Below are 15,787 nucleotides of genomic sequence, written 5' to 3' on the forward strand. Positions count from 1 at the left end.
AGACCTCTGCTCAGGCCTTGGAGCTGCGTTCTATTTTTCAGATATTTTTTAGACATATTATCTCAATTAATCCTTTGGCTTAATCCTAGTCACTGGTTGATAATAATGTTAGTTAAAATAATTTCAAAAATTATTGTTAATCTCCACTTTACAGATGCAGAAAAAGAGACCAGAAAGGTTAAAATCAGATCTAAGGTCACCCAGCAAGTCCAGAATTCACCAGCTGCTTCTGAGCTGTCTCTGGGCCCCCCTGCAACCTGCATTCTCCAAGGAGAGAGCAGTTGTGCTTCAGACAAGCTAAAATCACTTAATTTTGCTTTTCTGCTTGCTTTCCGGGTAAAGAAGCTGCAGAAAGGGAAGGAAATACACTTCCCATCAGGGTGGAGGAAATTAATTGGCCATCTCTCTCTCCCCTCTCTACTTTCCACCCCCCTAGCCCATAGCACTGAATGGGTTAAGGCTGTTTCCACCCACAGACTTTAGTTCAAGACTCAGGACAAAGTTTACAAGTTGATGCTTGGGTATGAGGGAGTGAGTTATGGACTTCAGACTTGCAGCTTTTTTTCCTCTTTCCTCTTTCCACCCTGACTAGCTCCTAAGAAGATTCAGGGTGGCTGGTGAAGATAATACATGTAGAGTAGGATTAAGTGAACTAAGAAAAATGAGGCCAAGGACAAAGTGAGATGGAGACCACAGTGAGGGGCGTGCAGAGAGAGGAAGTCCCATGAACTTGCTGGTACCAGGCAGCTGCTCTGGCTCGAAGCGTCCCATAGCTGGTGGTAAAAAAGGAAATGTGGCCAGTTAGCTGGTTCAGCAGTGGGTGCAAGGCCCAAGCAAACCTGAGCTATGAAAAGGCAGGGCTCAGATTTCCCTGGTGGCCCAGTGGTTAAGAATCCACCGTGCAATGCAGGGGACGTGGGTTCAATCCCTGGTCCAGGAAGATCCTGCGTGCTGAGAAGCAACTAAGCCCAAGTGCCACAACTCCTGAGCCAGTGCTCTGCAACAAGAGAAGCCCCCACAATGATAAGCACCACATCAGGGGCAGCCCCACCTCACCGCAACTGGAGAAAGCCCGTGCACACCAACAAAGACCCAGCACAGCCGAAAATAAATACAATTTTTTTTTTAAAAAAAGGGAAAAAAACTGCCTCTCAGGCCAAGAACCTCGCCTCCCAAGGTTTCTTGTGAAGATCCCTATGGGTGTAACAGGTGATACTCTCAACACAGGCGTCCTGTCCACACAGCAGTGAGGGCCAGAGCTGCGGCTTCAACACCAGCCACCCAGTAAGGGCCCAACTGGAACCACTAACACAGCAATGACAGCAGATACTAACAGTACAAATTAGGTGCCACCCACCAGACCAAGCACTCTGCCTGCATTATGGCAACTAACCCACCACTGACCACATGGAGACCAGCAGACCAGCTCTGGGCCCGGAGGTCTCTCATTCCCAGGGGCTTTGACTTGCCCCAGAGCCCACTGTCCACCTGCCCTTCTTCCTCCCTGAGCTGCAGAACATCCTGACGCGCTCTGACCCCACGACATGAGACCTGCCCTCCTCACCCCGTCCCTGGCCCTCTCCAAGCCACGGGGCCTGGCATCCCCTCTGAGTCCACGTTTACATTTGGTCCCCGAAACGAGCTGCATTCTGTGGCCTGCCATTTCTGGCCCCTCAGAGAACCGCCTTTATTAACCTTTGCCTGGGGCATGTGGCCGCTGACAACGCCCAGTGGCATCCTGAGAAGTTTACTTGTTGGAAGGACACGTGAAGACTTGTGTCCCCTCCATCCCAGAGGGGCCCCCTGGAAAAGGCCCCCAAGTCTCAGGAAACACTGTTTTTAACGGCTCCTCTGCACTGAATCTTACCAACACCGTGATGCTCAGACCCCCATCACCTGAACGAGCTCACCCAGTGTGGACCTCTCGGGCGCGTTGCCCACTTTCAATCTGGGCTGCCTTTGCCCATCCCCGGGCCCTACCTGCAGCGAGCTGCTTCCGGAACCGGGGCAGGAGGAAGGGAGGGTTTACGAGGACGAGCTTCCCGATGCACTCGGCCACCACCCCCCGGGTGCCCTCCTCGGCGCCCTCGCAGCGCTGGAACAGCAGGGCCCAGATGTCCTCGGCGTAGGGCTTCAGGCTGTCGGGCTGGGCGGCCCCCAGGGCCTCCCGCAGCGAGTGCAGCAGCAGGTACTGCCTCCGGGGCTCGGCCTCCATCTGCCCCAGCAGGAAGGGCAGGAAGTCGGGCAGGTTCCCCGCGCCCACGCGGCCCAGCGCGTAGGAGGCGGCCGCCCTCACGTCCTCACTGGGTGAGCCCAGGGCTTCCAGGAGCACCGCCTTCAGCTCCCGCTGTGGGCCTGGCCCGGCCACCTGGCCCACCTCGGCCAGTGACAGGAACGCCAGGACCTTTACCCCAGGGCTCGAGCTGGGCGACCTGGCCTCGCCGACCAGGCGGTTGGCCGTGCCTGCCGCCTCCTGGGGACAGGCTGCGGCGAGGGCCGCCACGCAGCGGGCCAGCGAGTGGAACACTTGCTTATGCAGGCCGGGCCCGCCTTCCGCTGCCTGCTCGTACACAGGCGCCGTGAGCAGGCCGATGAGCTTGGCGTAGTCCACGCACGGCGGCCGGGTCCCCACCAGGGCCTGCAGGAAGCCTTCAGTGGCTGCCAGCACCCCGGCCGGCAGCAGGGGCGAGCGCAGCAACCGCAGCAGCTCGGCCAGCACGGGGCCGCTGACCTCGGCCATGGAGGCCGGCTGGGCGCGGGTCACGGTAGCGAGGAAGTCCACGGCCAGCTGGGCCACATGCATGTCGCTCTCGCTGACCAGGGCGGGTAGCTCGGCCAGCACAGCCCTCACGGCGGACGGCGGGAGACCAGGGCCCTGGCTCTGGGCCAGGGCAGCCAGGGCCGCCAGCGTGGTCAGCCGCAGCGCCCGCTGGTTCTTGCGCAGGAAGGAGGCCAGGATGGGCAGCGCCTCGGCCAGGATGGGCTGCAGGCTGATCTTCAGCGGGGACATGGCCACCAGCGTCAGTGCTTTGACAGCCGAGAGCCGCGTGATCTCGTTCCGCAGGCGGTCCAGGAGGAGCGAGAGCGACGGCTCCAGGTCGCCCCCGAGCCGGTCGCCCAGGTGGCCCACAAGATGGCCCATGCAGGAGATGGCCCGCTCCTTCACCTCCTGGTCCAGGTCGGTGGCCCGAAGCCGGGCCAGGGTGGCCGCGGACATCTCTCCAACGTAGGGCTCGGGGTCCAGCTTCCGAGGCCCGTCCAGTGGCCATAGCGCCCTCACCAGCTCCTGGAGCACCAGCAGGGCCTCGGCTGCTATCTTGTAGAAAGGGTCAGCCACACAGGCCATCACCGGTGGCAGGAGAGTGGGCAGGTGAGGCTGGAAGGCCTCGGCCGGCTCTGTGCCCAGCAGCCCCTGCAGGAAGGCCAGGGCGTCCATCCGGATGGTGGAGGAGCTGGAGCGGTCCGCCAGCGAGAAGACGATGCCTGTGGGGTGGGTGCCCGGGTTACCAGGACACACACCCTGACCCAACTCAGCCCTCCCTGGATGTGGGCCCACAGGCGTCTGAGCTGGACCCAAGCACCTGGGCCCTTACGCAGCAGCAGGTTCTGAGAGGTCAGAGCTCGGCTGGAGCCAGGGCTGAGGATACAGGCCAAGAAACTTACATGAAAACAGGACAGAGGGCCACACCCCAGCCCTGTACTCACTGCTGCAGTGGGGAGTCGCTGTAGGTTGCTGAACGGTGGTACCGGCAGGGAGTGAGGGCTGGGGGCTGGGTTCAGGGGAGAAGCCCAGAGGAGCACACCCCAGGTTCCAGGGCACCCTACCTGCTACCAGCACGGGCATGTGCTCTGCCAGGCTGCCCGGGAGGACGCCCGCCAGCTCGGTGAGGAGGCTGAAGCAGCCCTGGCGGGCCCTGGCACTCCGGTCTTTCAGCTGCCGCTGCAGGGCCTTCATCACAAGAGGCACCTGTGGGCAAGTCAGGGTGAGGAGGCGGCCAGTGATCACCCAGGCCCACACACCCCACCCACTACTGAGGGGCTCTGCCCAGGCACCTGGCAAGGAGGGACCCCCAGCATGTGGAGGGGATCATTCCACCCTGAGTTCCCCATCACTCACTCTGTGCCAGACACCCCATTCCACACTCACCCTCTGAGGCAGGCACTAGTCCTGGGCCCACCTGACACTTGGGAGACAGGCAGAGAGTAGAAGTAGCCAGCTCAAGGTCACCGGATCGGGGGGCCCCTCTCCGTTCCCCAGCTGGATTCCCTCCCTTATGAGCTCACCCACTCCGGAGGTTCGGATGCCACTGAAGCAATGACCCCCAGATCTACATCTGACACCAGACTTGTGTGCTACCTGCCCACCTGACATCGCAACTCAGGCATCCAACGAGGACTTCAAACAGAATAAATGTCCAGAACAGAACTCTGCGAATGCCCTGCTCCACCATCTCGGGGACTGCACTGCATGCTTTGGCCAGAGCTGAGAAGTCACATGACATCTCCCTGCCCCTCACCTTCCACATCCATCTGCAAACCCAAAAAACTACGTCTCGGGGCTTCCCTGGTTTCCAGCGGCTAGGACTCAGTGCCCCCAGTGCGGGGGACCCGGGGTTCAATCCCTAGTCGGGGAACCAGACCCCACATGCTGTAACCAAGAGCTGGCATGCCACAACTAAAGATTCTGCATGCCACAAGTAAGACCCAACGGAGCCAAACAAATACCTAAATAAATAAATACTCTTTTAAAAAAAAGAAAAAAAAAAAAACTAGCTCTCAAGTCCAACCTCCTGCCTCTCACCTACATGGCTGCAGCCATTACAATCCATTTCTCACACGGCAGCCAGAGTGAACTTTTTCAAATGTGAATGGGGTACCATATTCCCCTTCCTGCGGCTTCTACCCTCTTAGAATAAAACTGAACCCCCTTTCTGTGGCCTGGAACCCTACTTGTGCTACTGGCTATCTGCCCGAGACTATGCAGTCCTGGCACTTCATACAAACGACCAGGCACACAGCAGGTGCTCAACAGATGGGGGGCAGTGGGCAGAGGGAAGGGCTGTGAGGTGGGGGGCAAGGGGGGATAGGCAGGCACACCTGTCCTCGCAGCATCTGGAGGTTGCTGCTGGTCTGGGTGGGCTCCTCCATGACCTCCAGCCACCCCTTCGGGGGCCGCGTCTGCCGCAGCAGCACAATGTAAGCCCCGAACACGTCGGCTTTGACGTTCTCCTCGCGCTCCTTGAAGCGTTGGATGAGCGCGGGCGCCAGGGCGCAGTGGAAGTCAGGCAGCAGGTCGGGCCGAGAGTCGATCAGGGCTGCCAAGCACTTGGCCGCTGCCCGGCGCACCTTCCAGCTCATGTCGTCATCATCACTGTACTCCTCCTCGCTCTCTAGGGCAGGAATCAGGACACCCATGGAGCCCTGTGCCCCGAGGCGGGGAGCCGCCAGCCCCACCCAGGTGGTCTTCCAGGACAGAGCGGGTAAGAAGTGAGGGGGCAGCGAGGAGGGCTCGGGTGGGGCTTCCCCTTTCCATGTAGCCTGCCAGGCTCCTCCGTCCATGGGATTCTCCAGGCAGGAGTACTGGAGTGGGTTGCCATTCCCTTCTCCAGGGAATCTTCTCGACCCAGGGATTGAACCTGGGTCTCCTGTATTGCAGGCAGATTCTTTACCTCCTGAGCCACCAGGGAAGCCTCCATGGTCACTACTTATAACTACTAAGAAGTTGCTGCTTAGTTGCTGAGTTGTGTCCAACTCTCTGAACCACCAGGCTCCTCTGTCCATGGGGATTTTCAGGCAAGAATACTGGAGTGGGTGGCCATTCCCTGCTCCAGGTTAATGAGGACCTGCTGTGTGCTGGGGATGGTGCCAGGCAGGGAACTAGCTGGAGGTAAACCAGGGTACCCCCACCTGCCTCCCTTGATTGTTGTGACTGCATCCGGGAAAAACTGACTCCCAAGTGAGGATTTAGGAGATCCATTTGGGGCATAAGACCTGTCCTTTGGTTTTAGGACTGGCTGTGTGATGTTTTATCTACTTGGCTTTCAGAAGGGAGGCGAAAGTTCCCCCGCCCTGGGCAGGATTCTGATTCTGGTTTCCAAGCAGGACTACGGATGAGAGAAGCTGTGTTTGCATGGCTCTTTGCTCTCCAAGCTCCCCTCAGAGGCCAGAGCTCAAGTCTTCACCACCCCTCAGGAATGAAGGTGTCTTGAGGCTCTTTTGTAGATATGAGTAAGGCTCAGAGAGGGTGAGAGATTCTCCTGAGGACGCAGAGCTAGAAACAGCAGAGCTGAGTAAGGCCCACCCATACACATGGCGGAGACATATATGAGGCTCAGAAGAGGACGGTCCTACCTAGGGACACCCCAGCCACAGGCTCAAAGACCAGCGTGTTCCTACTCACTCTGCTCTGTAGAGAACTCAGACCAGAGCACTGCATCTGGACAAGCCATGGTGGGCCAGGGGGATGGTCCCCCAGATGTGCCTTGTCAGCTCAGCAGATGGTCCCCCTGATGGCCCCTTGTTTGTTATCTCCACCCCATGTCACCCATGGAGAAATATCCAGAGCTCCTAGATACTAACAAGAAAATGTCCAGTCTCCTTGGCCTGCGACTTGAGGCCCCTACATGCCTGTCCAATCTCATCTCCTGCCACCGCATCTCGCTCCGAGTGCCCCACCGGGGCCTAAGTCTCTCGCCTCCATCAGTGCCTCCAGGGTCCAGGGGCATCCCCCTGAGTGACAGACAGGACCACAGGCACAGAAGGAAAGAAGCTATTGAGTCCATTCCCCACCGAGGCATCTCTCCCTGTCAGTGCCAGTCAATCCATCATCAGAGCTTCACGTGGCTGGGGTAAAGCAATGGCTCTTGGACACTGTAATTCAAAGGGTACAGAGGGACTTCCCTGGTGGTCCTGTGGCTTAAGAATCCACCTAGCAATGCAGGGGATGCAGATTCGATCCTTGGTCAGGGAACGAAGTCAAGATCCCACATGACTTGGGGCAATTAAGCCTGTGCACCGCAACGGAGCCCACATGCTCTGGAGCCTGCACACTGCAATGAAAGACCCCGCATGACACAGCAAAGATCCCACGTGTGGCAACCAAGACGATGCAGCCAAATAAATTTTTAAAAAAAGGTACAGAGATGGCAGCATGAGATGGGGGAGTCTGGCAGACATAGCTTCAAGCCCCACCTATGCCACTTCCTAGCTGTGTGATCTCAGGCAAATCTCTGAGTCTCAGTTTTCTTGTCTGAAATATGGGCATGATAATAAATATCAGGTTTTCCAGGTTCATCGTAAGGAACATGAAATAAGAGGGCACTTTGGACATCACGAGATGCTCAGTAAACAACAGCTATCACGACTCGCTTGTGATCTGTGCAGTCAGAGAGTGCGGGGATGACAGAGGATCTAGATTTCCAAGGGTGGGACTGGAGCCCCAGGAAGAGTTGGGATCAGGATGGGGGGCACCAAAGGTGTCCCCTGTCTTCGGCTGCGGGATTCATGGGGAGGCTGAACCCGTTTCCACCCACCAGCCCAAGGACAAGGTGGCTACCCACCTTGCTCACTGAACTCGCTGTCCTCGGTCTCCATCTGCTCCTCGTCCTCGTCACTGTCGTAGTTATAGTTGGGGTCGTGCTTCACATACTGGAGGCAGAGGCTGGTCACGTTGGGCACGTGAGGGCCCATTTCCTTGGGGCACCTGTGGGTGGGATGGGGGAGGCTCTGCTGGACCCAGGCAGGACAGGGTGGGGGATGAAGCCCAGGGGTGAGCCCCGAGATCTAAGTGCTTTGAGACCAGCATCTTGTGCCCACTCCATCCCCACCAACTTCTCAAAGAAACCCCAGGGTCCCCATTTCTAGGACCCCCGCTGCACCTACTTCCTCAGGAAGGCCTCAAAGGCCTGGAGGCAGGACTCCCGAAGTTCGTCATCGTCCAGGTTGCAGAACTCCTCCACCAGGGGCACCAGGCGGTCCAGATGGGCCCCTGCAGGACCAGGTGGGTCACTGAGGCGAGGCCAGCCCATCTCCTGGGCTCTCCCAACCCATGGCAATCAGCCTGTGCCTGTCCCTGCCACCTTGGCCACTGCAAACTGTACCTCAGAGGCTTCAGCAGATGTGGGTTGTAGCCCTGACTCAGCCCCATCTAAGCTATGGGACCTTGGACACAACACAACCCTTGTTTAACCTCAGATTACTCATCTTCACAGTAGGGAGAACAGTGCCCACCAGCCAGAGTTTGTCAAGATTATGGATAAAATGCAGATAAAGATCTGCCTGGCACAGAACAGGCACTCAGTAAGTGGCAGCTGTTGTCAAAACTATTACTCATGTTCTTGATTATTCCCTGTGCTAGGCTGCAGCCCTGGGTGAGGAAAGTGAGGAGACGGGCACCGCTCTTATAGACCAGGCCAGAGGGGCCCCCTGCCTGGTCCCTGGGCTTCATAAGGAACTCCAGCTAAGCCCTTCTCCAGCTACACCCTTCCCTACTTTCCTGCCCAGTCAACCCTGAACCCATGTCCAGTCCTGTGCAGGTCTCTTTTCCAGGTCCACGCTTCTGAGGGTGGCTGCCATTGGGGAAACGTGGACAGATCTGGACTGCAGGCTGGGGTCTCCATGTGTGCTTGTAAGGGCCCCTGCAGGGAGAGGGCCAGAGGGGCAGGAGGGCACTGTGGCCACTCACTTACACTGCCTTGTTCTAGCCCAGACTAACTCCAAGGAGTTTGAGAATAAATTCAAACCTGATCGCTGAATTCCATTTCTAAAAAACTAACCTCTGGTGACAGAAAGGAGATCAATGGTTCCCTAGGGTGGGGCCTGGGAAGGATGTGCTGCAAAGAGACACAAGGAAAGTTCTAGGGGGTGATGGAAACGTTCTGCATCCTGATTGTGGTGGCAGTTTCACTGGTATATGGAAAGGTCGAAACACACTGAAGTGCACACTTTAACTAGTGTGCTGTGTTGTACACACGTCATCCCTCAATAAAAATTTTTAAAAAATTAAAACCTTGTTAATCACCTAGGTTGTTATTAAGGTACAGTTGTCAAAATAGGACGACAAAACTTATTTTACTTAAGTCTGGGGGCATGACTTAGAGTTACCCGCGCGAGCTTCTGGGTAGGGCTCAGAAGCAGGTCAAGCTCAGGGCCCACCTGGCTGCCTCTTGAGCCCACCCTTTCTCTTCCAGGTGCTCCAGCCCCACCCCGGCCCCGCCCCTCTCCTCCGCACCTCCCCACCCAACCACATCCCCTAACCAAGGAGGTAGCGCACCCAGGCCTTGCCCCTTAGCCCAGGGCCCGCCCCTCTCCTAGCGCTCCGTCCTTAGCCCCACCCCCCGCCACGGGGCCCCGCCCCTCACCGTGGGCCCCGCCCCCTTACCCAGGCGGTGGCCTGCCTGGCGGCCAATGCTGCCCAGACACTGGATGAGGGTGCGGATCGCCGTGGGGCTGGCTGGCGCGCGTGGGCCGGGCAGCTGGTCCAGCAGGTGGTCGGCGAGCTCCACGAAGAGGTCGGTGCTGCAGGCGGCCGCCAGGTGGCCGAGCGCCCCAACGGCCCGCTTGCGCACGGCCAGGCGCGGACTGCTCAGCTGCGGCAGCAGACAGTGCAGGAGGCTGGCGTGGAAGGCGCCCAGCGGAGCGCCCAGCCTGGGGAGCCGGAAGGGGCGTCGGGCGGGGCCCACCCGGCGGGCAGCCTGGGCCAGGCACCTCCCCTCTCCCTATGGGCTCCTGGCTTCTTCCCCGTTATGACAACCCAATGGCCCTAGGTAAACAGGAAGGTACCCTGCAACTGTGTGAAGTGATTACTTATTATCACAGGAGAGGAAGCGAGAGGGGAAGGGTTTTGCTCAAGCCCACTCTGCCCACCTGGGGAGGAAGCCAGATGTACTGGGGCTGGGGGACTCCAGTGAGCTTTCCCGACTTTCCCCGAGTCTGGGCCTTGCCTCAATGCTCATCCTCACTCACTCACACTCACTGAGGCCAGACCGATCTCCAGGGTACCTCTGCCTAACTCCTCCAGTGGCTCCCCAGTGCCCCTGGGATGAGCTGAGCTCCGGGCTCAAGGCAAGAGGGAACGGCAGAGAATGGTTTCTGCACACATAAACGCAGCCCATGCCCACCCTGGCAGCTCCCATCCCTCCTTCAAGCCAGGCCTGTGCCTTTCCCGTCGCATACATGAAACCTTTCCTCTCACTCCACACATACACATTGACCTCACCCTCCCATCTCTCTCTGTCCAGCACAGACCTCTTTCCTGGGTTTCATTTATTCATTTGCTCACCTACTAGAAAAGCTATGACACCCTACATGATACCCCACAACCTCCAGGGACCCCATGTCTTCGATGGCCTCTGTCCTCTGGGCTGAGGGCAGCCTCCCCATCCAGGGTCCCCCTATGCCCGCCCACGCCTGGCCAAGTCCTACCCACCCTTGAAGAGTCAGCTGACTAGACTCGCTCTGGGAAGGTTCCCCCTTCCTCAGTCGGGTGAGGGTCTCCTCCTCCGAGCTCCTACTGGTCCTGCTCTTAGCCGTGCTGCTGTTCTTACTGCACTCACAGGTTTACATGTCTGTGAGCTTTTCCCTGCTGCTGCTGCTGCTGCTAAGTCACTTCAGTCGTGTCCGACTCTGTGTGACCCCATAGATGGCAGCCCACCAGGCTCCCCCGTCCCTGGGATTCTCCAGGCAAGAACACTGGAGTGGGTTGCCATTTCCTTCTCCAACGCATGAAAGTGAAAAGTGAAAGTGAAGTCGCTCAGTCGTGTCCAACCCTCAGCGACCCCATGGACTGCAGCCTTCCAGGCTCCTCCGTCCATGGGATTTTCCAGGCAAGAGTACTGGAGTGGGGTGCCATTGCCTTCTCTGGAGCTTTTCCCTAGAGGCGGCCAAGACCCAGCCAACTCCATCCTCCCAACACTGGTCTAGCACCTGACATTTTTCTGGTAGGTGTTCAAATCTTGAGAAGCTGAATGAATACTTTAGAAAAGTGTAGTGCAATTGAAAACACTGGCCCAGCTATTAGGTTCCTCATGTCCTGACTGTAGTGAGGAGAACTCGTTGACAGTCAAGTTCTCCTGGGACACTACTGGGGCAATTAAAGGCCCCTGAGCACAGGGCCTGTGGTACAGTAAGTACCTGCTCTGTGAAGCTGAGTCCCTCCCTATGCCTTTGCCACCCCTCCCTGCCATCCTCATTGCTCAGGGTGGCCTCCCGCACCTGCTCAACATGTCAGAAAGGATGTCCAGGGCTTCCAGCTGCACGGCCACGTCCTCCTGCTGGGCGATCGCACTGGTGAGCTGGCCGGTGATCTTCCGGCACACGTTGGAGGCCAGGCTGGAGCCTGCACAGAGCACAAGGTGGGCGCGGTGAGGCCCAGGGCCAGCCTCCACCTGTGGCTGGCCTTTGCTCTGGTTGCATCCCTGAGGCCACATCCCCCACCCCACCCCCAAATGGTGCTGACCAGAGAAGCCAGGACGTCCAACGTCCAAGGTATGACCCAGGGTCCGGCCAAACTAAAGGAGACAGCTGGGGAGCTGAGGAACCGAGGGCAGACCTGCTGGCTGGCCTACCTCACATCTGACCCCTGTGCCCTCTGCCTTCCAACGAGGAGTCTTTCCCAGACCCCTGGCGGCCTGGAGGAGCCAGATGACCATGTTCTGGCCAGTGAGATACAGGTCAGTGTCTTCTGGGGAAACATGCACTTTTCTTATAAAGGGCAAGAGACCTGGGGAGAGACTTTAGCCCTGTCCTAACTGAGCTTCTCGGTAAATTGCTACAAAAATGGAGTGGCTGATCCCTTCCGAGTTAAGCGAGAAAAGCAACTCCCCATGTCTTCAAGCTGCCATTAGTTAGACTGTGTTAACTGCAGAGTCTAAGAGCATCTCTGAAACACAGCCATGAAGTTAAGCAGACGTGAGTCTGAATCCTCTGCTATTTACCAGGCTGACCTTGGGTAAGTCCCTAAACCCCGCTGAGCCTCTGCTTCTTCAATCATAAACTAGGACAAATAACAGAAGCATCTGGTCCCTGGGACCTGGGTACCTGTGGCCGCAGTGGGGAGCTCCGACAGGACGGTCTTCAGGCCGATGCCAGCGATGTCTCGGAGCTGCTCCTTGTCTGACCGCATGTTGGCACAGAGGACATCCACGATGGTCTCCACCTGGTACTCCTTCACTTTGCCCACCAGAGGACCCAGGCTGAGCAGGGAGGGAGGGACTGTAAGAGCCCAGGCTCAGCCCGAGTTGGGGTACCTCTTAGGTCCCTTCAAGGCTGTGGGGCCACATGTGCTGAGGAAAAGACTCAGATCAACAAGGGACTCCCTATTTTGCCAGAAAGAGAGGGACCCACCCTCTGGCTATGCTGACCTCATTCCTGACGCCTCTCAAACCTGCATCTCCTCCTGGATGCATCTCAGCACATGGCTAAAACATCCAACCCAGGAACCTCAGTTGGAAACCAAGGAATGCCCCAGAGCAGGGTTCTCAAACTTCCACATGTATCACAATCTCCTAAAGGACTCCTTCAAATAGAATGAACCCCAGATTTTCACACCACCCCAGATTTTCAGACTTAAGGGGTCTAGGTAGGGGCCTGAAAATTTACATTTCTAGCAAGTTTGCGGTAGATGGTCCAGGGACCACACTTTGAGAACTTCTGCCTTAGAGGTTTGCTTCTCCAAGTGTGGTCACAGATCAGCCTCATCAGCTCTATCTGGAGACGCAGAGATGCAGAGCTCAGGTCCCACCCGAGAGCTCCTGGACTAGAATCTGTGCTTCAACAAAACCGCCAGGTGACCGGAAAGCACATTAAAGTTGAAGAATCGCACAAGGGCTCCCAAGGCGGCTCGGTGGTAAAGAACCCGCCAGCAAATGCAGGAAACACGGCTTCGATCCCTGATCCGGGAAGATCCCACATGCCTTGAAGCAACTGAACCCAAGCACCGCCACCACTGAACCTGTGCTCTGGAGCCTGGGAGCTGCAACTGTGGAGCCCGCACGCCCTAGAGCCCGCGCTCCACAGTAAGAGAAGCCACCGTGATGAGAAGCCCGTGCACGGCAACTGGAGAGTCGCCCCCGCTTTCTGCAGTTAGAGAAAGCCCGTGCACAGCAGCAGAGACCCAGCGCAGCCAAAAATAAATAAAATTAATTTCAAATTAAAAAAATAAAAACCGCACGAGACACACTGTTTCTCAGCCTTAAGTCTGCACTGCCGTCACCTGGGGCCTTTTAAGAACGCGTTACCCAGGTACCAGCCCTAGAGTGTCTGAGTTAAATGGTTTCAGGTGTGGTCTGGACACTGGGGAGTTCTGTGGTTTTTTTTTTTTTTAATTTCCCAGGTGATTCTAATAGGCAGTCAAGGCTGAGGACCTCTGACCTAAGAGTGGTTCCCAGATGGTGGTGTACATTAGAATGCAGATTCTTGGGTGCACAGCCTCATCTGCCTGCCCCGGCCCCACTTCTGAATCAGAATCCCTGGGTGAGGAGCACACAGTTTAAACAAGGGGCTCACATGTCTGCAGCGCACACCAGTTTGCAAAACTCAACTTCTTTCTCCATCTAAGAAATCGCGGGTCCTCCCACTCAACCTCATATAGCACTGGTTCCCAATAGGGGTAATATTGCTCTGAGGGGTGTTTTGGAAATTTACTGGCAGGCCTTCTATTAGTTATGCTCATCATTGCTATTTAGATGGTACTTCTGGCTTTTATTGAAGGGAGAGAGGGGAGGCCGGGTGTGACAGAAAGACAATATTGCGAAACCATGTTTCTTGTCCTGCTGGAGTTTCTAACATCCCACAGAGCAGTCACACAGGTAAAAAGTCTTTCTATAATTATCTGAGTCCAAAATGAAATTATATGTAATTTCATTTTACATATAAACACAAAAATACTTTTTTGTACCATTTTAATATATACTCTAAAATTTCCAAAACATGCAGGTATCAAGTAACTTGAAGGAAGATTGTAGTTTGTTGTTCTGGGAAACTTTACCAGGAGATGGTCACCATTTCAGAAATCTCCTAAAAGCAATGCCACTGTGCTGGTATTTGAGTCCCCAGCATCCGCACCTGTCTCCACCTGCTTCCTGCCTCAGCGCTGACAGGAAGCCTACACTCTGGTGCAGGCTTCCCATAACTTTATTACACGGCTACCATCAACGTGCCTGAGCATTTATGCACTGAAACACACACGATCTTATTATCAACTGCATTCCTCTTCTATCTTTACGTGCCGGTTTAGGGCATTATATAAAGTGTTTTGTAATCATGGGTAGAGGCAGGTTCTAGTATGCATGAATTTCATTTCATGGTAAGAAAAGAGTATTTCAGATTATATGTTATAAAGAGGGGTTACTGCTTTTGCTAGTAGGAAACCAGTCCACATGATCTCAATTCCACTGTCAGAGGGATGACCAGACCACAAGCCTGAGCATGTCTTGTTCCCCAGTGAGACTCTTTACTGAAATCCCCTGCTCTTGGGGTCAAGTTGAAATTCACTACCAGCCTAGGATGCCAGGATCCAGCCCACAGAGTACTGTTTTGAGAGACAGTGCCCCAGTTCTCTGTTGACCCCTGCCATTCCTCAGTCCCCTGCCCACCCCAGCACACACACGCACACACGTGTTCTGAACATAACCCATCTTGCTTTTTCAACTCTGGGGGTAACCAGCAGAGGTCTCAGGACCACACATCATGAGGCCAATGGCAAAGACCCCCGTGTTCTTTCATCCCCACCATTTCTGTACATGCCAGCCTGACTTTCCAACTGCCAGCATTCGCATCTGTGTCTGAAGGTTTTCTCTACTTGGAGATATCAAGGAATGCATAACCCCCTGCCTACCCCAGGAGCAGCCCTCAACCAAGGAAAGCTGGCAGCTGGGACCCCCCTGAAGGTCTTGTCCTACACTGCGTTCCAGGGACCACCCCCCGCCCCAGCAGGGTTAAGCGCCCCTTGCCCACAGCGGTACGCTGCTTGAGAAGTCATGTTTATTGCTTTTCTTCCTTCCCTATGGCCCCACCAGCTTCCTGGGATCTCTTCCCTAATAAACTTACACGTGAACCCCTGCCACAGGGTGTACTTCCAGGGGAATGCAGACCAAGGCACTGTCCAGCTCGACTGGCACTCTAAGGAGTTGCTTGGTCGTGTCCGACTCTTTGCGACCCCACAGACTGTAGCCCGCCAGGCTCCTCTGTCCATGGGATTCTCCAGGCAAGAATACTGGAGTGGGTTGCCATGCCCTTCTCCAGGGGATCTGCCTGACCCAGGGAGGTGCTCCAAGAACTTCTCAGCCAGTCTTCTCCCAGCGGCTGGACCCCAAAGGGGCAGGGACCCTCTGGCTCCCAGCGGGGCCGACACTTACCACTTGACCGCCAGGTTCTGCACCTCCCCGTTCTTGTCCTCCAGGAGCCGGAGCAGCATCTTCACCACCTTGCGCTCACTGTCCTCGTCCAGCTGGATGGAGTCCTTCTGAAGCTCCGACATCAGGTCACTGGTGGCCATGAACCTGGGCAGGGAGGGCGGAGGGGCATTGCCGAGCAGGCCCCGGGCCCTGGTGACTTGGGCAGTACCCTTACAGTTCTCCCAGGAGCACACCTTGATACAAAGGGGCAGTCAAGAGCAGGTGGATTATCTGGGCTGTGGGCACAGCTAGGTCATCACAAGGAGTCCTGTGTGTGAGCATGTACTGACTTCCAGATTCTCTTGTCTGAATACAGCTGGGTCTACAGTCTATGGTTTTTCCACTAGTCATGTACGGATGTGAGAGCTGGACCGTAAAGAAGGCTGAGCACCAAA

At 56.3% G+C, this 15,787-nt stretch overlaps 1 protein-coding gene across 2 annotated transcripts in view; it reads right to left on the reverse strand.

The window, feature by feature from the left end:
* Positions 1-15,787, reverse strand: part of CAND2 (cullin associated and neddylation dissociated 2 (putative)) — a 28,429-nt gene that overhangs the window by 7,792 nt on the left and 4,850 nt on the right. The window contains 9 exon segments of one of the 2 annotated variants that reach the window (NM_001206543.1): positions 1,942-3,483; positions 3,826-3,967; positions 5,098-5,390; positions 7,560-7,702; positions 7,882-7,987; positions 9,380-9,645; positions 11,212-11,335; positions 12,037-12,191; positions 15,354-15,497. In NM_001206543.1, coding sequence (NP_001193472.1) covers positions 1,942-3,483; positions 3,826-3,967; positions 5,098-5,390; positions 7,560-7,702; positions 7,882-7,987; positions 9,380-9,645; positions 11,212-11,335; positions 12,037-12,191; positions 15,354-15,497 — 2,915 coding nt within the window. 2 annotated transcript variants of the gene reach the window in all.

The sequence above is a fragment of the Bos taurus genome, chromosome 22 (genome assembly GCF_002263795.3).
Source record: "Bos taurus isolate L1 Dominette 01449 registration number 42190680 breed Hereford chromosome 22, ARS-UCD2.0, whole genome shotgun sequence".
In the NCBI taxonomy this organism is placed as follows: Eukaryota; Metazoa; Chordata; class Mammalia; order Artiodactyla; family Bovidae; genus Bos; species Bos taurus.